The sequence below is a fragment of the Lonchura striata genome, chromosome 1 (genome assembly GCF_046129695.1).
Source record: "Lonchura striata isolate bLonStr1 chromosome 1, bLonStr1.mat, whole genome shotgun sequence".
Taxonomy (NCBI): Eukaryota; Metazoa; Chordata; class Aves; order Passeriformes; family Estrildidae; genus Lonchura; species Lonchura striata.
Genome location: NC_134603.1, coordinates 39,203,886 through 39,228,359, shown reverse-complemented (window position 1 = coordinate 39,228,359; position 24,474 = coordinate 39,203,886). Strand labels below are relative to the sequence as shown.

Below are 24,474 nucleotides of genomic sequence, written 5' to 3'. Positions count from 1 at the left end.
ATGCCAGGTCTATAAACTTACTTGTGAGAGTATCTATCCATGTCTGCCTCTTTTTCAATAAAACTAAGCAGTCAATCATTCATACCCCAAATATGTACAAATAAACCTTAGTAGTCAGTATTTATAGCCTATTTTCTGTGGCAAAACTTTTAACTGAAGTGGTACTGCAGTGCTTGTATTGTGAAGGCCCTCTGCAGCACAGACTGCAACTATTAAAACTCAGACCTTATTGTTTATGTGACTTTTTTCCTTTATTCCACTGGTGTCTGAATTATTTTTCATTTCATTCCTTATGGGGTTTTGTTCCTTCCATCTCTATTCAGACGCTGCAAGGCAAGAAGGGCATCTCAGGGGTAGGACATGCTGCTCAAAACCACTCAAGGTTCAGCAGGACAGGCCATATCATTCCATTTAATTCAAATACAACACAAAACTTCAGAAGTCTGTTCCAGTTGTCAATTTTATTCAAAAGGTGTCATTTATATATTTTTAATATATAGAAATAAATATGAAAGGCCTCTACAAATATGAACACTTAAGAGAGTACCAATACTGTCCTTCATTTTTTATACTGATCTTTTAATACATAAAGGGACAAAACTGCAGCAAATAATCCACACACTTAATAAATTTTACAAAATCTCTGATAACAATGTCTGTCCAGGTCTAATAGAACCTTTTAGATTGAGCTCTCTTTTACATACATGCAAACTCAACACAAAATATGTTCAGCTTTGAGATGTTCACAACACAGACTGATGTACATTTTTATCAAGATGGACATCAAAAAAAGCATACTTAAGTTATATTTCAATGCAGGAATTTAGCATTATCATTTTTAATGATATGCTGTGTTAACAGTATTTTTGAAACACAGTCCAATAAATTAAAAGGAACACAATCTTGCCTTCAAGTAAAACCCAAGTCATTGAAAAAACTTCAGAATGGGCATTTGTTTTTAGATACCATGACACTTTCCAAAGCTTTAAAAAATTTAACACCACGTAAAATGTTTTTGGTAAAAAATAATATCATTAAGTAAGCCTTTTGCTTCCTGTGAACCACATTTGACAATTTCCCATAAAGTGATATTTCTCTAACATAGGGCATCACCCACATGCAGTTATGCAATAACACTAATTTACACATTTAAAAGAGCATAAAGCAAAGTATGTGCTTAAATGGTGAGAGGAATTACTACTATATCAAATAAAACTGCTCCTTCAAATGTTGGCTACTGGGTATTTTTCGGGAAGGTGTATTTTTTTTAAGAAAAGGTCACACCCCAACAATATTGAAAGGCAACCACATCATATAGCAAAAACCTCTTTTTTCTGAAGGAGTTTGTCCTCATCCCAAAACTAAAAAGTTCCCAGATGTTAATTTAAGAACTGTAGACCAAAATTCCTGGAAATTAGAAGAAATATTTCAGATATTTCCTATATGGCAAATAAAATCATAGGCTTTAGCTAAGAAAAAAATATAATTTGCTGGAAGTGCACAAAAGCCCAATCTTACATTTCTCTCCTGTTGATTCAATTATTTCCACTTAAGTATACAGAACTCCCTCTCCTTCATTATTTAACTGACATAAATAACTGTTCAAAGAATACATTTAATAGTTTATCCATATACTAAATCTTAAAGGTATTTGGGAATGCCAATTCTGTTTTTCAAAAGAGCTACTGCTTTTACAGTGTTGTAACAATTTTCTCTTTCCATCAAAATAAAGATTTTTGAGCTCATATTACTAAACAGTATTCTCATTTTTACTTCTTGATGTTCGAATGCTTGGCTCATTGTTTCAAAAGAGAATTTGTAGATTAATTGAGAAATAAATGGGATAAGTCTCTACTCATGGGCAGATATCCAATATGCCTTGGCTTGCAATAGCAGTTGTGTTGTAGGGTTCCCATCCACAGCATCAGAGTGGTTTCCATAACAAACCTCCTTGGATCACTGTAGTTCTCTAATCAATTTTCATTCCTCTGAACCCTTTCTGAGCTCACCCAGCAAAACTAAACACTTTGCAACATAGGTTTTGCAGGCACTGCTAGAGGTTCTACAGGCCAAAAGTGGTGGACTGCTTCCCAGCAGTGTGAGAGTAACAATCTCAGCAAAGTTCTCATAATGTTGTATGGCATTCATCTGGCCCACAAAACCTTCTTGCAATGATGATGGTCAAAACATTAAGACTCCAGCTCTGCACAGGGTTTGACATTCAGGTTAGAGATCCATAATGTTAGGGATGGGAGACAATAACAGACCAAAAGGAAGACAGACCATATACATAAAGGCTTGCAAGTATTATTTGGGGAAAAAAAAAAAAAACAACAAACCAAAAAACAAACAAACAAAAAAACAAAATCAACAACCCAGACACTTCCAAGGTAGGAATGCATTTATCAAAAATTAAACTTTGCCCCATTATGAATGATTTGACGTTTGGGTTCCTGAGCTTGATACTGGACAGGGGAAAGGGCAAGGGTAAGTGAATTTTACAGCAGTATCATTAGGACAGTATTTAAAACCTATTATTAGAAGAATTAATAATTTACAAATGTGACTTTAAGAATATTATAACTAAATAGTAGTTATAGAAGTTTAAGTCCAGAAGACCTTAATCATCTTTCTTTTGTGTTTGAAATCGTTCCATTAGAGCCCTAAATATATTTCCTGGTATTTTCTGATGTTTTTCTATGAGAGCTTGGACTGCTGCTTTTGTCTGTAGGGAAAGAGAAAAGGTTTTGGTCAGAAAACTTCATCTTCATACTGCTCATATAATAACACAATTCCTAAGCTCTATTTAATCCTTTCAAATATCACAGAACTATTGCAAGTTCAAAATATTGTTCTTCCATATTTACCCCCATAGGACATGATTGTGAGAACACTGTCAAGAAACAGACTAACAAACTGGTATCTCTTATGTGTGGTAGCTGTGTTCATAAGCTGTATTTGTGATACACAAAAGTCAAAAAACAGTAAATTCATGAAGAGACTTAGGTCTATAAAGCATGTTAAACAGCTGCATGTTGTACTGCAACTCAAACTTCTACCTATGCCCAGGCTTACACCAATAACACTTTTCCAGTGGGCATCACCTTTGCTTCTACACATGCTCAGAAGCGGCACGGGAAATACCAAGCAGACTTGACTTGTACAAGGTAATGCCCTCTGGACCCAAGGCCCCTGAAGGATCTGGTCCTGTGACACATGCTCAGGCCACTTAGCTGCATGTGACAACAGACTTCACTTTCACTCAAAAAACAAACAGGCCAAGGAGTGTACAGTAGTTACTTTTATTATATAAAAGCTCTATAGGGAACATTCAAAAGCAGGGCAACATGCAAAAGCTGTGGTGAGAACACATCTCCTATTCTGCCTAGACAATCACAGGCTAGGGAATTCTTAAGGCCTGAAACAGAAGAACAGATAATTATTTGTCTCTGTAAACCAGTGGTCAGCAAGTGCAGATGTTGGTAGAATGCTTATTGGTACAAGCTCCCATTGTTTATATGAAGTAAGTAATCAACTGTTATGTCCTTGGAGAAGGACTTCATACATCTGGTCTTAGGTGACTCTACAGATCTAAAATTTGTATTAGGTAAAAAAAATTGAGCTTTATTGTTTGCTCTATATAATGGGAAAATGCATACTGTGCCACAGCCCAAAACATGAGATACAACTTCAAAATAATCTCAATAAGATTCTAGGGAATTTGCGCTCTAGGGGTTTTATCTAGCAGAATCTGAACTTAAGTCAGAAAAAAGTGAGGGTTGGCATAAATGTAAGATGTCAACACCTGTCTGAAAGTAACTTAAACACATTCTCTGCTAAAAGCCAGCAGTTTTGAAGTCTGTCATAGTGACCCCACAAAAGAAACAACCAGTGCTCCATAACCAGGGCCTAAGATATTGCAGACAAACATTTTAAGAGTCTTTTTGCAGAGACCTAATCATAGGATAAACAGGCAAAGAGAGACAACTGAACTGACACCTGCATGATCAAGAAAAGTCTCTCTCTCAAGAGAAGTTTTCAGAATATTGTAAGTGACCATCTGTGGAGTTTTCAAAAATACCTACTTCGACCCACTCCATCTCACTGCTCCACCACTTAACTGGTTTATGTCTTTGCACTGTGAAATCTATTAATAAACTGAATAAACATGAGGATCTGAAAATCCTTTCTATAAAGGCATCTAAATCTTAATTACAGGAACATTTAGAAGTTAAATTGCTGGGCTAGAAACTGGACAAAATAGAAACACACTAGACAAAGCAGTGAAATTATTTATATTTTTCTTTTATTGTATGTAATTCCAACAGTTTGTGAACATAGATTTGCTATGTTTGAAAGGCTTCCTCAGCATCTTTCTGAAAACACCGGGAAGCAGAATGCTTCCTTCTTGGTTGAAGTGCTTCTCTCTATCAACTGAGAGCTGTCTTGTCTGACCAAACTTCTTCAGTCTTTAAAGCAAATTGTTTCTCAAAGCAAATATAGGGTGCAATTAACTATAAAAGACCTAGAACATCTGCAAATTGTAGTAATAAAAATATGGTATCTAAGAACGACATTCAGACTTAGGCAAGTACAAAACTTACCATGATTCCACCAATTTCTGTAACTGGCTCCTAGACAGAAGTCACTTGACAAGACTATTGCAGTGGTTTTTACAGAACAGTCGGTATTTTAAATGTACATATATAAATAACTATCTTACCTTTGCAGCTAGTTCCTCAGCAGTCATATTTGGTTCATATGGAATGGGTTCTCCAATAAATGTACGAAGCTTGACAGGAAACCCCCCGTACAGAGGAACTACTGGCAATCTAGTACGCTCATATAGTGACCTAAGTATTTCTAATGTGAAAAAATGTAGTTGAAAACAGGAGAAAGAAAGGTGGGGAAGGGAGAAGGGGAGTGGGGGAGGGTAAAGAAGGGAAGAGAGAAAGAGAAAGAGAGACACTGGGATTATTCTGTAAAGTTTTTTGTCCCCATTATGTCTGAACATTGAAACTGGCTTGCAAAGTAATATAGCTCCCAACCCAGACTCTCAAATAATGTGTCATCTCAAGTGCTATCCTACCTTGACTTTTATTTCCTAAAAGCTGCATTAATGCTTATATCAGACTTATTTCTACCCTAACTTGATGTGAAATCTTTCCTCCAAAGAGTAGCTGAAACGAGAAGAAAGAGGAGAAAAATTCAATAGCTGCCTCTCTGGAGAGGAAGAGAATCCTATGCAATACAGGTTACAGGTTCAGCTCATTTGACAAGTTAGCATTAGAAACTAGTATTGGAAAACTACATGTCCAGTCCCACTGAGGTCTGTAGGATCAGAAATAGCCTTATCTGCCTAAAAGTCACTCATGCTAACATACTGAATTGCTCTTTCAGATCACACACTGGTAGCAGTTAAATAACATAAAAAGAGAGAAAAAACAGGTATTTCAAACAGCTCTAGGAGGACACATCCTTCTCCACATGCTGCTTCTAAGCGTTTATCCCAAATGTACCCAGAAGAGAGTCTTTGAAAAATGTGCACTAATGCTATCTTTCTCAATTTCAGACAAGAAACTCCATTAACTGGCATGCTGGCATGAGAAAATCCTTACTGCTCAAGATGTGGAATTTTCTGTACACAACCTATAAAAACAAAGACACAACTACTGAAAGTAGAGTAACACCTCCAGTGACCAAGAAATTGCACTTCTCTAGCAACTCTGCTGTAGAATGCAAGTAGCATAAATTATTTTGGCTTCAAAATTTCTTCTGTTTGGGATTCTCCTGAACACAGCAACAATTAATTGCTGTTTATTTTTGTACAACATGACAAATGTGTGAATTATTCCAGCTTCAGTATCTGATGCCTTGGCTTTCTCATACAATATATAGCATGAGTGGGAGAGAAACAGAATTGTGTTGCACTGCAGCCCTCTGATGAAGGTGATGATGCCTTACTTGAAGCAGAACATGTGGTGTGGAGATGTGTTCAGGCCCCTCTGCTAGATAGTAACTAAGAGATATAAAAAAAAGGGAGTTTAACACCAGCAAATGAACAGATATGTGGGCATCTAATCATCCCAGAGATGGACCCCTCAGACACAATACCCATCTATTCATGTTCAGACTGCAAGTTCCATAGAGATAAGGAAGGAGAGCTGCCAAATGCAAGGTTTTGTGAGGAACCACAGGTCTAGTGCAGAATATAAAAGCAACTACAGATTAAATGTAGTTCAAACTTTAAGTACAGGTAGAAGTGTAAACACAGAAACTTTAGGAGAACAGGAATAATGTATTAGTTGCCAACTTGTTTGCTTTGCTTCTTAACAGACAGCAGAAACCTAGGGTTGGCCTAGCAGATATAAGCAGAGGAAAAAAGTACTTTAAATCTTCCTGCCTTTTTCTGTGTCCTTTTTTCTTTCTTCTACTTCTTGTTCAGAAGAACACTGTTATGTGGAAAATAACCTAGATGAGCTAATATCACATCTAATGATAATATTAAATCCTAGTATCTCTGAACTCTACCAGAGAGCAAACATCAAGAAACAAGGCTGTGTTAAATCTCAAATTTATATGAGGATTATTTCTACAGAGATAGGCTAAACACACATGGAAAAATAAACTACAGAAAAATAGAAAATATCTTACTTATTCCTCCTAATGTCCTAAAGCCTTCTCGGACATTTTGTGTAAACATAGGAATGATGGGCTAGGAGGGAAAAAAAATAGTTAAGAATTTAAGGAAGATAGAGCTATCTAAAAAACTTCTACCTCACTTAAACTCAACAGGCAAATTAACTTAAGAAGTGTTTCTCAGACAAGAATATATAGAGAGTAAAACAGGTATTCTGAAGTTCTTCTGTGACCTTCTGCCATGAGGTTTCAAACTGGAGAATACCACAAGATTTCAGTGAGTCACTGTTTCAACAAGTCTATCTTCTCAGAGCAGTCCAGAATTTCAGAACCTATGGAACTTTTAGGCATCCCTCTCCCCATCTAGCAGTGTTTGCACAGTTGTGACTGAAGTGCTTAAACCTCTTACCTAATTTGTAATTATGCTCAAAGGGAAGGATTCACAGGATTGGAACACTAAACTTGTCTGATTCCTCTCTGTGCTGATGGTATTGTTTCACACTTGATGTGTCATATTCAATACATGTCCATGACTTATTTCTGCTGATAAGTACTTGGAATGGTGTTGAATATTTCAAGTTTTTATTGCTGTTTTTAAAATTACAAACAGCTGTCAAGATTTACAAGAACTATGAGGGGGTCATCTACTATATAAAGTTTTTTGATAGCATTTTATAGTATGTGCCCATTGTACACAGCATCGTCATAAATACAGAACTCTTCATGGGATTTTCATGAACTCAAATTCTTTTAAACTTTTTAAAGCCAAGCATGGGGATGAGCTAGCACATATAACTTTTCAGACATGCCTGAAGTTGGGGTTTTGTGAGAGGGAAAAAAAAAAGTCTGTTAATAATTACAAATAAGAAGTACAATTGCCTATACTGAATGCATACAAATATATTTATTCTAGAACAATCTTATTTGGAACATATTACTTTTGACATAGAGGTAGAAATTTTTGTTCATATGACAGAAATTCTGGCAAAAAACCTGCTGAAATAAGACAACTTCAACAAGTTGAAGGCTCCAGTTTTAGACACATTCTTCTTTCCATGAGGAGTTCTGCTTATGATTCAAGGTGACTTAGAAGTTCATCTTTAATCTAAATAAAGATGTTTTTCCCAGTTTCAGCCTGTGTCTGACACTCTTTCTATTTTACTGCATCTCTTGGGGTTTTTTTTTAGAGGGGATGAAGCTACAAGACCCTTGTGAGTGCATAAAGGAACACACATGCAATACAATAAATGCAACTAGTACAATCATAGTTGAATCTCAAGTATGGCCTTTCACATGCTATTGTAATACATTAGTCAAATCTAAACTTGTTGAAAATACCTGTTTAAACAGTGTTATTTTCCTTGTGAGAAAAGTGATGCACACTTGGGTCTTAAAAGTATTCTATTTCTGTATAAAATCCAGAGATTTAAGTAGTTCGTCTTTGACAGTAACTAAATATAAAACTCCTGGTGTGAGACTTGCTTTTAAATTAGGTATATGCAGACCTACGGACATATGACACATCTTCCAAGTATAAATCTAGAACAAGAGTGACTCTGAAATGATTACTAAAATAGTTCAATATACTCAAATGTATCACACACTGTTGTCCCTTAACAGTTGGTCCTCTGTGAATAACTACCTGCCTGCTGACCAAGCCCTGTGCTGTACATTAGAACTGAAGAGTTCACACCAGTGACCAGCCCTGGACATCCCTCACTGCCATAAAATACCAATACAGTAGGAAGTGTCGGTGAGTCTACACCCTGCTGGTCACACCACACTTCAGTGACAGAACAAACAGACACAATGAGTTGGACTCCATGATCCTGATGGTCCCTCCCAACTCAGCACATTCTGTGACTCTGGTATGTAGGGTTGTTTCCCAACCATGCTGGTCAGGGAGGGCTAGACCATCACAATACCAACCAGGTATGTATAAAACAGCATATGCTTATAAGGAGAAACCATTCCGTATTTCATCTCTTGTTCTTTTGAACTCTGGACTTCCTAACCACACTATTCTTAGCTGATTCATAAGCCTTCTTATCTATCAAAAGTGACAAAAAGAGTCTTGAAATGTAATTGTTAGAGCAAGTAGACCATACTCATGACTGTCAGAAATCTAACATCAAATACATGATAAACAAAACAGCTTTCTCTGGAAGAAAGTACTAACAACTTAGCTTTCTTTGCTTCTCTTCCATTATGTGTCATACTTACCACTTTTGCATCAATGGCCACCTGAGCAAAGCCCTTGCGATCACTCCACAAAATAGTGTACATTTCATCACTGAAGAGTGCTTCCCGAACTCCACCTGGGGCAATGGCTAACAGATGGCCCTTCTCCAGAGTCCTGACACAAGCTTCTTTTGGTCCATGTATAACTCCCAATACCTCAAGTAGTATTCTAAAACCTGTAGGGTTAAGATAACATGAATTCTGAAAATGTTAATTCATACTACCATTGAGTACAGATTCCCAGCAAGGAACACTATGGCTAAAACTTAATTGTCTAATAAGCTGTAGTCCCCAGTCCCCAAGAGGGACTGAAGCATTAAGTCTAACTTACAGGTTTTGGTCTGCAAAGTTGAAGATTTAGGGGTTTTAGTGGCTTTTTGTCATAGTAAAGTCAAGTGTTATCCCACAGTCAGGACTAAACTGAAAAAGAACTGCCAAGCACTCTGCGATATCTTTCACATGTCCCTTTGAAGGAACTATTTGACTCAAGGGCACTGGCTCCTTGCTCTGGCTCTACTGCTCAAACATAGCACAGCCCAAATAGAGAGCAACAAGAAGCAAAACCAGGAAATAGTTGTGGTTCTGTTTTGTGAACTTCAGTAAAGAACAGTAGTGCATAAGAAGGAGAATAAAAAAGAAAATGCATTGTTCTCTGCATAAGGGATCATTGCAGCAATTGACTCTGGTTTAGTCTGGATGGTATTTCATACAGAGGCATCTGGTAAGCCTCAACTGGGTACACTCACCTTCTGTTAATATTGTAAGTGAAGTTTTTGACCTAAAGTTACATAAACTCCTCTTATCACCTTGAATTTGACATGTCACTCAGACTGTACTCCTCAAGAGACAGAACATGAAAAATTTGCTACAAGCATCAAAAGGAAAACATCTGATCAATTTAGACAATTAACCTATCATTAAAGAACATAACTACTACAGACCTCTGCACGAAGTAAGTCCTGTTTGGTTGGTTCAATAGATTTTAAACCTTATGTTTTATGAGTAGTGTTGTAGCAGTACCAAAATGGTAACTTTGGATGACTGGGTGGTAAGGGAAACATTACTTCTCTTTCTTGAAGTTTCCCATTGAAGCAAACAACCTTATCAGCCACAAAGAACTGATCTAGTTAAGTTCGCCTCTTAATAACAAATGAATAGCTGTGACTATGAACACACATTTGCTACATACACACACATACTTGCTAAAGGAGAGTGCAAACAAAGTTAAGAATACAGAGGTCTGTCTTCTCTTATAGCTTGCATAAACTAAGGGCTTAGGAAGAAAAGCATGAGGCAAGACATTATTAGTTTATTCTTAACTAAACTCTGATCTCTAACTAGTCTTTTTATCTGGTGTGAGTATAATTACTCCCAACTCATCTCTATACCCAATCAGGATCTGTCCATACACACAGCCACAGAACACACGCTGCATTACACCTGTCTCATATTTTGCTGTGCCTGCCTCACACACTGCTGATGACACTCAGTTTTCATTAAGTAGCATTTGCATGGGAGAACACCTGAAACAGAGTTTACCTAATTGAAATTAATTTCTTTCAGGTGCTTTTTTTTTGTGGGATTTTCAATAGCTGATTTTTACAATGCTTGATATTTCCAAACTAATTGAAGCTCTCTGGAATGTACCTGGTGGTAAAAAGCTGTCTGTCTCTAAGTACTTTCTGTTAGTGAGCTCAGGAGACAGACAAAACAGTCATGAAAAGGGTTGAGATGAGCAGGAAAAGAGACTCCAAGGAAGCAAAGACTGTGACAACACTGTTTCTGCATTGGATACAATGAGGAAGGGATGAGGGGGAGGTTGTGTGTGACAAAGCAAACACCATGAGTCAGTCCAGTTCATATACCAGTAAAAAAAATAACAGAATATTGACAGAATACAGACAAAAAAAAAAAATGTACTACAGAATAGTTGTCCAGGGAGGTTTTAAGTCCTCACAAAATTTCTCAGCTGTATTTCCTCTCTTGACTTTTAGTATCAACTTTATATTCTGAGCTGTACTTCACAGCCCTGCCAGCAGATCACACATTACTATTGATATCTGTGCTTCAGTACCAAAGAAGTACCTGGCTCCCTTAAAGCAGCTGAGAGACAGAATCTGACACAATGGCCCAGAAAGGACAGCCAGGGTACCTGTGTCCAAGGCAAAGGTCACCAGAAAGTTAGAAGAAACACTGGGGTAGTACCAGGTAGCACTGCATGAAAGGAATCAAGAATCTGTTTTTCCATTTTAAACAAAAACAACTCTCAGAATTATCTAAACACAATTTTTCAGCCATGCAGAACATGTTCTTCCAGACACCAAGAAGTTCAAACTTAATTTTATTCCACGGTTCAACCTGAACTCTGCCCTTTGCCCCAGCATACTCTTCTCCTATTTTCCACAAGGCTGTATGGGCAGAAATGTTTGAAAACCCTTTGGAGAGTACCCAGTAAAGCATGTAACACTGTTTTCAATTTGTGCACTATGTACATTTTTCTATCTTGACCATAACATCACGGCTGTCAGCTGCTGGATAGCAGGATGGCACGGATGTCATAATTTTCCCATGGTTGACCTTTAGGACCCCAGACAGAGAGGAACCATTCAGATTATTGAATCCAACTTTCCATAACTGTAGATAATCACACAAATATATCTGCAGAGTATCCAGTCCACAAGATACTTTGCAATATCTTGTGCATGTAAGATGCCAAAGGTCCTTTCCTCTGGAACATTACAGGAAAGGGACTGTCTTAGTCACATAAAATAACAGGCAACCATTTAAAGAGGGCTTTCAAATGACTTAAGGAAGTAAAAATGGCCCATACTATAGCAGAGGATGATGGAGAAGAACACAAGTGAAATCTCAATCCTCTCTGAATGCTTTGGGAAAAGACTTTCTCCTAAACTTAGAGAAATTAATGTTTTTCTGAACACTACACAGCTAAGAGTCTAAAGGAACCAGAAAGCTGGAATACTGAGTTTGTTTTTCCCTGTGGCTAACCTCTAGTTATAAAAGAAGGAAAAAAGAATTTACATGACCATATTTCATATCCTTCTTCTCCAAAAATGCAAGAAAAGCATACTTAATACTGACACAACTCTGACACATCCGTATGTGTCTAACAGACTCCGTAAATGCACCACCATCCCTTCCCATTTCCCCTGCATTGAGCACAACTTTGGTTAAAACATCTTCTGAAAAGCATCCAATTTAATCTGAACACTTAATCAAGATCAGACAGCCTTAGTATTAGGATAAAATTACACAGTCTTTCTGGTTTGATTCACAAGGGAAGCAGCATCTACCCAAGTTGCCAGTCATAGATTACTGTGCTTATTTTGAAACAATCCACAACATTTTCTGGGCTCTTTGGACTTGTCTCCCTGAACAGCCTTAATTCCTTCACAGAATCAGAGAATTATGTAGATTAGAAGGAAGCTCTGGAGGTCATTTAGTCCAGCCTCCCACTCAAAGCGGGTTCAACTAGATCAGGCTATTCAGAGCCCCACCCAGTGGAGTTTTGAAAGTCTGCAAGATGGAGATTCCTCAACTTGCCTAAGCAATCTGTTCAGGTGTCTGATCTCTCTCATGGTAAAATACCTTTCCACATGTCTAATCAAAATTTCCTGTGTTGCAACTTGTTTCTGTTACTTCTCAATCTATCACTGTGCACCTGTGAGCAGAGTCTGACTCCCTCTTGTCCCCACCCTCCCACTAGGTCGCTGAAGACAGTAATAGTATCTTTCCCCACCCTTATCTGGAACACACCAAACAAATCCAGTTCTCTCATCCTCTCCTTGTACACTGTGTGCTCCAGATCCCCATCATCCACTGATGACCTTGTACGAGGGAGTCCAAAACTGGACACCATGTCACAGGATGTGCTTGCACAGGTGCCATACCAAAGGAAAAAAATTTCTTCACTACTGTAGCACTATTCATGCTACAAAAAGCTCACCATGCAGTTCATCTTTGCTGTAAGGGCACATTGCCAACTCACATCCAGCTTGTTGTCCACTAGAATCCTAAGTCCTCTTTTATCCAGAGATCAGTTGCACAGAATTGCTCTATCCCAGATGCACAAATCTACATTTGCTTTTGTTGAACTTCATAATATTTTACCAGTTGAATTTTATGAAGTCATTCTGAGAACAAGCTTTAATGCCCAGTATATCAGCAGCTTCCCCAGTTTGGTATCATCAGTGAATTTCCTGTGCAAGCTCCAGGTCCTCATCCAGGGGTACTATAGAAACTGTAAGCAGCAGTGGCCTCAGTATCATTCCCTGAGGAATGCCTGTAGCTGTTAGCTAGATGTTGTACCGCTAAAACCAGTTCTTCAAGATCAGCCATTCAGCAAGACGTTTCTGCAATGCTACTGAATGATATTTGGGGGACTCATAAGTATACTCCCACTTAGAGCCTTATTTTTAAGCAGAAAAGGAGTAAAACATAATGCCCCATTTGATAAACATCTGTGCCTATAAAGACACAATATGGAGTCAAATCTGCATCACAAAGTAAGTTATATTAGACATATGCATGCAAAAGATTTGATAACCACTGATAAATGAATCTGTTGGCAAAAGCAGTTGTAGAGGCAAAGCCATACTGTAATCAGTATGAAAAAGTTCTTTTCAGGGACTAAGGCTGAAATAAATCTATACCAACAAAAAGATTTTCCTACATGAGTTGGTCCTACTAACAGCACCAGTACACTACAGAATGCTGCTTGTCATTCATTTTGTGAATTGATAGGCCTTTAATCACAAACCAAACTTGAGAAAGAAAGAGGGTACTACTGTATTTCACAAAGACAAAAAAACAAACCCATCACATAATAATTTCACCAGCTGGCAGTGCATTTCACTAGGCTACTCAGCCAAAATCTTGCCCTAAACGTGTTTTTCATTTTCTACCTGCTTCACCTCAAGTCTCACACAAACATGTTGAACACTTCTCTAGCTTTCCTCCAAAACAGATTCTACTTGAAACAGTCTTCCTGGGCACGGGTACCACTGCCAGCCAGCCTCAACTGGCAAAGAGTTGGGTGGGATAAGAAAATGCATTGTCTCTCCAGACTAGTATTCAACTTCAATATGCAACTTACAGGGTATTTTTTCTAAACAAGTTTGATTTTTAATCAGTTCACACCACTCATTCTGCCTATGTTAATGTCTTATTGAAATCTTTGCTAATGATTTATACAGAGAACGCTGCTTCTTCTACAATCTCCTTCTCTTTGTTTCTAAACACCCTAGAGTCATTGGAAGGTGTTGCCTTAGCAGGACTATGTCCTATCCTTGCATAGACCAGTCTCACTCCTGTTTGTAAAGAACATGCTCAGTTTCAAAACTTGCACTAAATTTGTCTGAATGTCTGTTCTGAAAGCTGTGCTCCTGCAACACGGTTTTTATTAATTACACAATTAAAAAATTAAAATAAAAATTCCAAAACTGCTTGCTTATAATGAAGTATGTTACCTGGTAATCTAAAGACAAAATGATCAGCTACTACGCTGCAGCACCTCTTCTTCATTACATGAAGTCTAGCTGAGAAATAGATATAGTCAACGGGAGTAGCTCCATGATAAAACACAACAAGTCCTGGTCCTTGAGGAATATTTTCAACACCATGCAGCTCATAACCTGTTAGGAGTTAAAAATGTAACAGATGTTAAATTTTTATACAATTGTATCCCAAATAAACTAACTTGCAGCAAGCTGGCAAACTGAAACCAACATGGATTGACAAGTGGTTAGAGCAAACTGACCAATGACAAGTCAAGAGCTAACTTGCAGTATCTACAAGAAGTACAAGTTGCTTCATAGAGAATACAAGTTTCATTTAAGGTACCACACAGAAAAAGAGCAAAAAAACCCAACATTAAAACAAAACACCCAGTTGCACTATTTCAAACTGTATCATTTATCCTTATTTTTTCAGTTCACTATTTTCAGGGCTGCAAAGTCCTCAGAATCAATCATTCAAGAGAAATCAAAATACGGACTGGAGTGGAGAAACAACTATTTCAAGCTATTATTAATCTCTCAAAGTTCATTACCATCAGTGATTGTTTTAGAAGATTTGACATGACAGCACCCACTTTCATGTCTCCTTTTACTCCAGGACATGTAGCTTATCTTTGCTACTTCTCTCCAAGTTACACCTGTTCTAGCTTTCCATCACTATATACTAAAAGCTAGTTGGGACTATATATATCTAGCTGCAAAATACATAAACACACATAAGCTTCTTCCTGACCTCACATTTCTGTTCAAGTTACAGGGCATAATACATTTAATTAACACAAAAGGCATCAGTATAGAACATACTAAGTTAACACCCAGTAGTACTGTTAACAATCAAAAACAAAACACAGAAAAAAAACCCTCAACCAAATCCTGTTACTTCTTCCAAAGAAGGTCTGCAATTCTTATTCCATTAATTTAAATCTGAAGTTAACTCTTGGCTCTTCTCCCTCTGTTTTACTTTGTATGCCTGTGGAGCTGCAACACATTGCAAGTGTGTCCCATCCCAAGGGACCACTAACTGTGTTGAAGCCAGCAATTGACACACATGGCATTGGCATAATACATGTAAAGTTACAGGTATCAATCACCAGGTTTGGGCGTTGGTTTGGGGCTTTTAAGTTGTAGGGTTGTTTTTTTATTAATGCTGTTAGATTTCAGGATGGAAAGTTGTTCTTATGATATCCTGATCAATCAAGTGGGGGAAAAAATAACTGGAAAACGTTTAATTCTTTAGCAAGACAAGTGTATAGATAAGAGGGAAGCAGCTGGCAGGGCAGAAAAAAGTCACAGCTCTCAATAAGGGACCGGATAAGAATCTTCTTGCACAAATAAAATGTCAGTCCTTATGAAAAGGAAAAGTTACTAAGGATTAAAAGAGCCAAAGCCTTAAAAAATAATTTTCTTGTGAAAAAAAAGTAAATAACTTTTTATTGTGAAGTGAGCATTTTAAGCTCTTTGATGTAGCAGTTGATTTTGATGTAGTGTAGTTTCCTAGATTTGAAAGTTACATCTTAGTCTTACAAAGCCCATCTGATACAGCTGCTGCACCATCTGGTTATCAATGCCTTGAAAACCCGCTTCCCTTTGACTAGAGAACAAATAGAGATGATTTTCAAGGATTTATTCTTTATGTAAATTGTTCTTAAGTATTTCTTTCTCCTTTAGCTGCATCTAGACTGAATTCTCTGAAAGAGACTTACGATTTCCTTAGAGGGAAAAGCCAAATCATTTATTAAGTCTGTCTTTATAAAGAAATAATAGCAGAAGGACAAAGAACAAGGCCCTTAGTTTTGACATTCTAGTAGAGAAAGTAGCAGTCAAAAATATAAAGATAAATAAAAAAGTAGAGTTCTGTAACACTGTCAGGGTCTGAAGGTAATTTCAAGAAGCAACTAAATGCTCCTTTTAGCCGTCATTTGGCATTTCATGTAAGACTGGTTAAGTGAAATTAAATTATGCTAACGTGCTGGCTGACACACTAGCTATCAAGAAACTGGCATTTAACTTCTAGTCTTCACATATTAACCCTGAAATGATACAATTAATTGATCTAGTTTTTAACACAACACATATTTCAGGTCTTCCTCAAATGAGGAAATCCAGGAATTGTTACAAAAAGCAAAAAATGGAAAAAAAGGCACTTAAAAAAATTTTGCATATATTCTACCAGAACAGAGATGTCACTTTATAGCAGCAAAGGAATAAATGCATACGACAAAAAACTTACATTCAAAAAAGTCTCAATGTCCTTTTTTTTTTTCTCAAGCATCACTGACTCATGAACCAAAAAAAAAAAAACTGGCCTGAATTGGCATGCACCAGCAGCAACAATCAGGCATATCTTGATAATCTTGAAAGCTAAATGAGGAATAAGAGCTTCAGAATTTTTTAATGGAAGGTCAGATCTCACTTACCATGCCATATTCTCCCATGTCCATCCCATATGGTTGCCAACATTTCTCTTGCACCTATCCAAACGTCATGGGAATAAGCTTCCTTTATTTCATTCTTCCTTTTATAAATATGAAGCCAGAGGATGGAAACATAGAAGAGAATGACAATAACTCCTGGAAGTACAAAGACTACTACAAGTGGAAAAAGCAACCATAGAATGTAGAATACGTAACTCAGATAATCTCCGATATCCTCCACACCAGTCCATTCTTCCAGAATGTAAGTCAGGCAAGTTAAATAGGACATAGATGTTGGTCCTGCAGTACAGGATTCATTTCCACCTGTCATCTCCTGTTTAAAATAAAATTAAAAAAAAATATATTAATGAATCTTCCAAAAATATAGATCTGCCTATACTGTTTAATCATATAATTAACCTCTCTGATGCATTTTATTCATATACCATCTACCTCACATCCCAGCAGTACCTAATAGAAACATAACAGTTCACACTGTTAACTTTTAAGTCATAACAGTTCACACTGTTAACTCACACACAGCAAAACTTTTACTCGATCTTTATAGTCCTTTTCTTTTAGGTATTGGAAATGCTGACAATTCTAATGGAGAAAGATGGTGCAATTGCTTAATTTCAGACTAGGATTTTATATCATTGAAAATTGCACAACTTGCACAGACTCAGAACATTTATACTGTTACCAATACCAACTAATACTGAATTTTTGAATTTCAGAAAGTGGAATTGATTAGTCTAATTTATTGTTACAATAAAATAAAACCTTCTCTCAAGCACTAACTACAACAGGAAAAAACACAATCTCAAATCCAGTGCTTTAAGAAAAACCTACTCACTATAACCCTAGAACATCTCAGGAAGAAGATTCTCTCACATAAGAAAGTCTCAGCCCTGGAAAGATCTTAATTTGTATCCAGAAATTCACTAATAGCGACATATCAAGAACCAAAGCACAACACAGAGACAGCAGAAAAGACAAAAGGGAAAAGAGTTCACAAAGTCCCCTTCAGAGTTTTAACTGCTCTGGCTTTACTGTGTCTAAGAATCTCTCCACTCCAATGCCTGCTCCTAAAAAGTTACCAGCCCACAGAAGTCAAGCCTGCAACTTCAGGCTTACTGTAACTCTGGAGAAACATTTTTTTCTTAGCTTTGTACAATTTAAGGGACAACTTGCTATTCACTTCACCTTACAAATACAGGACAGCCTGAATGCTTGGCTATTTTAGTGCTTGAACAGCAAACCTAGTACTTCCGGGTACAAAAATTATTCTAGGCTAGAAAAAAATGGTTGATCAATATCCCAAGTTCTGCTAGTCAGGACCAAGAAGAAAAAAATGTTGCAACTGTAAAATAGGCTTGTAGAGAAAAAATGGAAGAACAGCATTTCTAAAAATGAAACTAATCTAAGTTTCAAGTTGCTGTGTTTTGTTTATTAGAATGTGACTTACAGCAGGTATGACTGCAAAGCTCCTATGCCCAGACAAACATGTATGCCTAATATTCCTTTATCTTGCTCTGTTTTTACAAGAAACAAGAGACCAAAATATAGAAGAAAATATTGCTTTCAGAACACTGGTGACAACAAAAATTACACAGCAGATCAGTTTTACTCCACATTTGTTAAGGAACATTGAAACACATACTAGAGTAGAACTCATTTCACTTATTTTCCTATCTGAATTTTCCCTCAGTTTATGAGAGAGCAAGGATGTCCATTTTCCTTTGGTTTTGGAAATTGGCCTCTACCCACATTAGTCAAGATAACTAGCTCCTATTAATGAGAAAAAAGCTGATCTTTGCTCCCACAATCCGTGGCTGTTCCAAACTAATTCAGGCTTACAACATTTTGCTCCTCAGCATGTTCTTGAGGACAAGTGTGACGGGCAGCCAATTCATCTCCAGCCACGTATAAGCACATAGGATTAGTGACATGCCCTCCACTGAATTCATGAACCTGTCTTTGTGGTGTGAATTAGGGGGAAAGAGTGTGTGGGAGAGCAAGAGAAAGTTCTTTTTCATTCTAGTTGCCAGAGGTGAACTCCAGAACCTGTCAGGCAGCAAACACCCACAGCAAGTATAGGAAACACAACTTGTGAGACCAAGCAAGATTTAGGAGTAGTATTCAACACCACAATCAGTCTGTTATGCCTGGACTTCTCCAATGGCTTCAGCTACTACCTAGAGAACAATATGGAGCATGGGTTATGGCACAGAAGCATTTTTTCCAAAACTGAGATGTGATTATGTAGCTTAGAAGAAGGCTTATAGCTTTCTCTCCCACTTATTATATACTTTAAATGGTTTATGGCTTTCCCCAAACCCTCCATCAAGTAAATTTAAAGTCCTGTTCACACATGTCAGTCTTGCAAAATATTACGTGTCCTTTTGCCTGTAATGTTCAGTGCAATACTTCAAATGCAATCATCACAGTTTTTAAAGTTTACTTGCATATCTGTGTGCTAACCTGCAACAGAAACTAAGACCTAACATATTCTGTGTTACCAGCCACAGAGGTAAGAGCTAAGGCACTGACCTTCCTTAGGAATAGTAAAATCTACCCTGAAAAATGCTGCTTCCTCATCTTGAGGAGCATCACAGGATAATTGATACTAGAAGTTATACTGTCCAACCTCTTCCTAACTAGCCAATTAATTCAGGTTGCTCAATGACATATCCAGTCCAGTCTATCCAGTAGTATCTCCATGGACAGACATCCCACAGCTTCTTTGGTCACCTAATCCAGTGCTTGAATACCTTCATGGTGCAAATACTTTATTTGAGTTCTAGAGCTCCCCTTATACCTTGTGTCTGTTGCCTCCTGTCCCTTTGCTGTGAAGATTCTACTTCCTACATTCGTTAAGAGCAGCAGTAAGGTCATCACAATGTGGGTACTATGGCAGTGAAGAAAGGAAGGCACATTATGATCCAAAAAAAGCCTGCAAGTTCCACATTGAACACAGGTTCAACATAGTTCTTGCATGCCACTAACAAACAACAACACTGGTCTGTTCCAGCTTGCTGTTGAGCAGTTCAAAATACACATTTTTAAGTTCTAAGTTGCTAATGCAGCAGCTTACATTTTTCATTAGTTCACAAAGACACAATTTCCCATTTGACTAACAGCGCACACCAACTTATGCTTACACTTCAAGCTTTATGATGTGGAAACAAGGCTAACACACAATTTCTGTCACTGATTTCTAGCACATGACCCAGAAAGTCCTTAACTAAACTACAACGGAGGCCTTCAGCTGCAGTCAGGAGATGCTGGGGCAACTGAGACCCTACTGATCAGGATAGGAGCGATTACAGCCAGCAGCTCGCTCCGCTGTAAACGACACACGGCACGATTTCGGCATGCATATGCAATGTGCAAGTGAAACCTCTGGAGGACAGCCCAGTGTTTCCAAACTAGAAAGACGCTGCGAAGCAGCAGCTACGACACGTCCCTGCCAAGAGAAACACACGGCTACGGAGGGCGTTCCTACCTCAATTAGCACTGCCACTACACGCACAGCAAAAAACAAAAACCAAAACAAACCAAAAATACCAGAAGACTCTGACAATGCTGCTAATGTCACCTACGACAGGAGAGACCTAGAAGTCGGAAGATGGTTTAGCCCTTGTTTCGGCCCAGGAACTGGGCGGGCTCCCGTGCCGGCCGGTCAGGTTCCTTCAGCCGGAGCGGGTCGGGGCTCGCTCCGGGCAAGCAGGACACGGCCCCGGCCCGGCTGCCCCACGGAGCGGCCCCGGCTCCCATCGCTCCGCCCGCAGCCCCGGTGGCTAAGGCAAGGCCCCGGGCTCGCCGGTGACCGGGGCCACCACGGCGAGTCACCTCCCGCCCAGGCACCCGCGGGGCGGCGGCGGGGCCAGGCCCGGGCCGGACCCTCCACCCGCCCGGCAGCGCCCGCTCACCTTGCCCTGGCGGCGGCGGGACCGGCTCCGGCCCCGCGTCCCTGCCGGGGTCCGGTTTTACTCTCCGCCCGCCGCCCCCGCGGAGGCCGGGTGCCCGCGGGGCGGCCGGGCCGGGGCGGTCCCGGCGGCGCGGCGGGGGCGGGCGGGCGCCCTGCGGAGCGGGGCCGGCGGCGGGGGCGCGCAGGGCCGCGGGAACTCCGCGCCGCCGGGGGCGCGGCAGCCGCCCGGACCCGCGTGCGGCACGCACCGCCCGCCGCTTCCGCCGCGGCGGCACGGCCTGGGCGCCGCCAGGGGGCGCGCGTTCCCCGCGAGCGGGCGGGGCGGGGCGGCGGAGGGCGCCGCCTGGCGGCGCGGGCAGCAGCCCGGAACCACGGAATTCCTGAGGGGATTGGGCTGGGAAAGACCTCCGAGATCATGGAGACCAACCTATGACCGAACACCAGTTGGACAGCTGGACCGCAGCACTGACTGCCACGTCCAGCCTTTCCTTAAACACCTTCAGAGACTCCACCACGCCCTGGACAGCCCATTCCAATGTCTAATCTGCGGAGAAATCCCTCCTCATGTCCCACCTAAACCTCCCCTGGTGCAGCTGGAGACTGTCCTCTCATGATGTCACTGCTTGCCTGGGGAAAGAGGCGGAATCCCAACCGGCTGCAACCTCCTCTCAGGGAGTTGCGGAGATTGATAAAGTCACCCCTGAGTCTCTATTTCTCCAGATTAAACAACCCCAGCTCCAGGCACCCACTGTCCCCCCTCCTGCCTGTGCATACCCAGCCGCCCCTTCCTCGGTACCTCCAGCTGGCTGCAGTCCTCCTTCTCCAACCCCGCCGGTGTTGCCACAGCAGCAGCAGCATCCATACCTGGTACCCACTGCAGTACCTCAGCCTTCAGACACTGTGGTGCGGACACGGCATTCACGGCGCTGTTACGGCATTCCTGACTGCCCAAGAGCTGTGGATGTAATCCCTGGATTTACATATAAAAAATTAAAAAAGGAAAAAAAAAAATCAGTCAAAGAAGTAAGTAGTGTTCCAGTGACACTGGATGCAGCTCCAAATGCATGGGTATTGATGCATATACCCTACCTGCTAGGATGGCATGGAACACTGCCATGGCTGCGCCCTCAGCCTTTGGTGGGATGAACTTGGCCAGTTCTTCCAAATCCCCTCCTGCTGTGCCCTTCTGACCAGTTCTCTTCTATGCATACATCATCTCCCTGTTGGACATCTGCAGCTGCTCAGCTGAGCAGTTGCACACAGTTTGCCATGTAACTGTTTCCATTGTCTTCCAATTAATAAATGTGCAGTTGTACACGCTCTTTACTGTGTAACTGCTTCCACTGTCATCCAATTAATTAATTGGTCACAGCCCCAAGCCTGCCAGAGCTCAAGAGGAATTTGGACAGGCACATGGTGTGACTCTTGTGGCTGTCCTGTGGAGGGCCAGGAGCTGGAGCTTGATGATACTTCTGGGTGCCTTCCAATTCCAGATATTCTATGATTCTATGGTTTTATTAATTTACTGTGTTATCAGTATCATATTCTTCCCCAATGCAAAATCTTGTAGTTTGAGCTGGTTAAACCTTACACACAAAAAGCTACAAAAACAGATTTTTCCTGCATTATTTACTGGGAAAAATATACCTAACAAAAGTCATAAATACTGTTTTCATTTTGAGGCAGGCACAGGTCTTTTGCTGGTTTTCATTTCTTTTTCTGAAGTATGATGGAGAGGCTAAAAAATAAGTGCACCAAGGGAGTGATTTGATCTGCAATTACATTTCTATTTGTATGACAAGAACTCTAATTTCTCTAAAACCAGTTTTTAGTTGTAGTTTCTAGAATATTGCTGTAAAAAGAGTAAAAATCTAGAGTGTGTCACTAAAATAATATAACAGCTTATTATTACAGCAGTACTATAATGTCTGTGGAAAAATTGTTTACAATTTTTTATTAGTAAAATAACATAGATCATTCAAAATCTCTTGTTTCTCAGTAACAATTTTGTCTATCATCTTGAGATCCTGGAAAATACTCTTAGACAACTGTGACAGGAGACAACAAATATAAATTATTTTTTACCTAGAGAAGCTGCACAGTGGTGCTGCTAGAAGATGTAATAGCCCAGGAAAAACTTAAACCTTGTTAGAAAATATAAACAGCTGCTGAAATAGAGGAGATAGATGTCATCCAGAACTCTAACAGATAGAGACAGAAATATCTGCTTTGAAAGATAATTAACACACTGATTACATATCTCCTGCCCAAGGTTAGTGCTCCATTGTGAGTTGCAGCACAGCTCCTAGCATCGTGTATCAGAGAGCATGGAATTTGAAAGGTTGTGCAAATTCTGATTACTAAAGTGGTCACAGAATCAGAATCGTTAAGTTGGAAAGGAAGTTCAAGACCATTGAGTCCAAACAATAACCTAAGTCTGCCTAGCCCACTACAAAACCATATCCACAAGTGCCACATCTTCTAAATGCCTCCTGGAATGGTGACTTCACCACTGCCCTGGGCAGCCTGTTCCAATGATTGACAACCCTCTCAGTGAAAAAATTTTGACTGATATCCAATCTAAACCTTTCCCAGCACAGCTTCCTTTTCCTCTTGTTCTGTCCCTTGCTACCTGGGAGTAGAAACCGACTCCCACCTGGCCACAACCATGCTTTCAGGTAAGGTGTTGGTCCCCACATAGGCTCCTTTTCTCCAGGCTAAACAACCCCACCGCCCTCAGATTTTCCTCATAAGACTTGCGCTCCAGACCCTTTACTAGCTTCACTGCCCTTCTTTGGACACATTCCATAATGGTATAAATGTACTTGAAAAACAGGATAGTCAGACAATGATTCTGTCTAGTCCTTCTACAGTTTCTGCAATACAAAGAAAGCCTTCAGACTCAGGTTACTTCTAATTCCTCTTGCTTCTTCATCTGTGTCCATTTTAGTATTCTATAACCTTTTCCTTTAGTTCCTTTTCTCCCTTGAAAGCTCAGGCTTTGAATTTTAGCTTGTATCACTGCAGTGCAGCATGTAAGACTTCATGGTTTGAATACCTGCTTATGTCCAGGCATATCAGTCTGCATCTTGATCTGCTTAGTTCATCATCTCCTATGCATGCTGAGTCTCTGCTGGGAGAAAAATCTTTCTGCCTGTATACTGCAGTTAGAGTTAAGGTGTTCAAGTAAAGATGCCTGAATCTTAAGACAGATTTGAGGGTTGACAGGATTCCTGTCTTTTTGGTCCAGGGAAATAACTCACCAGTCCATCCTTCTCCCTTCACCAGATGTGCAAGAAATACTTGTGAAGAGGCAGAGTCAGGGAAGAATTTATTTTAATCCAATGAGCAGATTTAGTTTTCTACTGAAAAATGGGCAAACATTACATATATTTCCTTAGATGCTATGTAACCTTTTAGGATGTTGAAAGATAATATACATATTAAACGTACATGAAGGAAAATGAGGCACAAAAAATACCTATCTTGGTCTTTGAAGTTAAGACTTGGTTGCATTTAGTGGCCTATTCAATAGATTACATAAAGTTGTCCCACTCCCACCAGTAACAACATCCTGTAAAAACACAGCCTGTAAAAACACATTCTGCTTTGTACTAACTTTCAGTTTTCCACAAGTTGCATTAGGAAGACAAGACTGCCTTTCCAAACAGGATTTTGGTTCAATGTGTACCGGCAGTGTTGCAGAACTGCA

At 39.6% G+C, this 24,474-nt stretch overlaps 1 protein-coding gene across 1 annotated transcript; it reads right to left on the bottom strand.

The window, feature by feature from the left end:
• Window positions 1–442: 442 nt before the first annotated feature.
• On the bottom strand, window positions 443–20,863 carry LOC110484765 (DGAT1/2-independent enzyme synthesizing storage lipids-like). Its single transcript, XM_021555687.2, has 7 exons — window positions 20,764–20,863; window positions 16,832–17,162; window positions 14,367–14,531; window positions 8,863–9,056; window positions 6,655–6,715; window positions 4,724–4,863; window positions 443–2,725 (listed from the first exon to the last, which is right to left on the bottom strand). Exons 2-7 carry the CDS (start codon window positions 17,157–17,159, stop codon window positions 2,621–2,623), a joined length of 993 nt encoding a protein of 330 aa, XP_021411362.1. The 5' UTR covers window positions 17,160–17,162; window positions 20,764–20,863; the 3' UTR covers window positions 443–2,620.
• Window positions 20,864–24,474: the final 3,611 nt, after the last annotated feature.

What these genes read in the sequence shown, in the direction of transcription:
- LOC110484765 (XM_021555687.2), bottom strand. Translation starts at nt 17,159, where the DNA reads ATGACAGGTGGAAATGAATCCTGTACTGCAGGACCAACATCTATGTCC. An exon ending in TAGGACATTAGGAGGAATAA is followed by an intron (nt 4,864 to 6,654) that starts GTAAGATATTTT and finishes TTTTCACATTAG; the next exon opens with AAATACTTAGGTCACTATAT. An exon ending in CTGAGGAACTAGCTGCAAAG is followed by an intron (nt 2,726 to 4,723) that starts GTAAGATAGTTA and finishes CTTTCCCTACAG; the next exon opens with ACAAAAGCAGCAGTCCAAGC.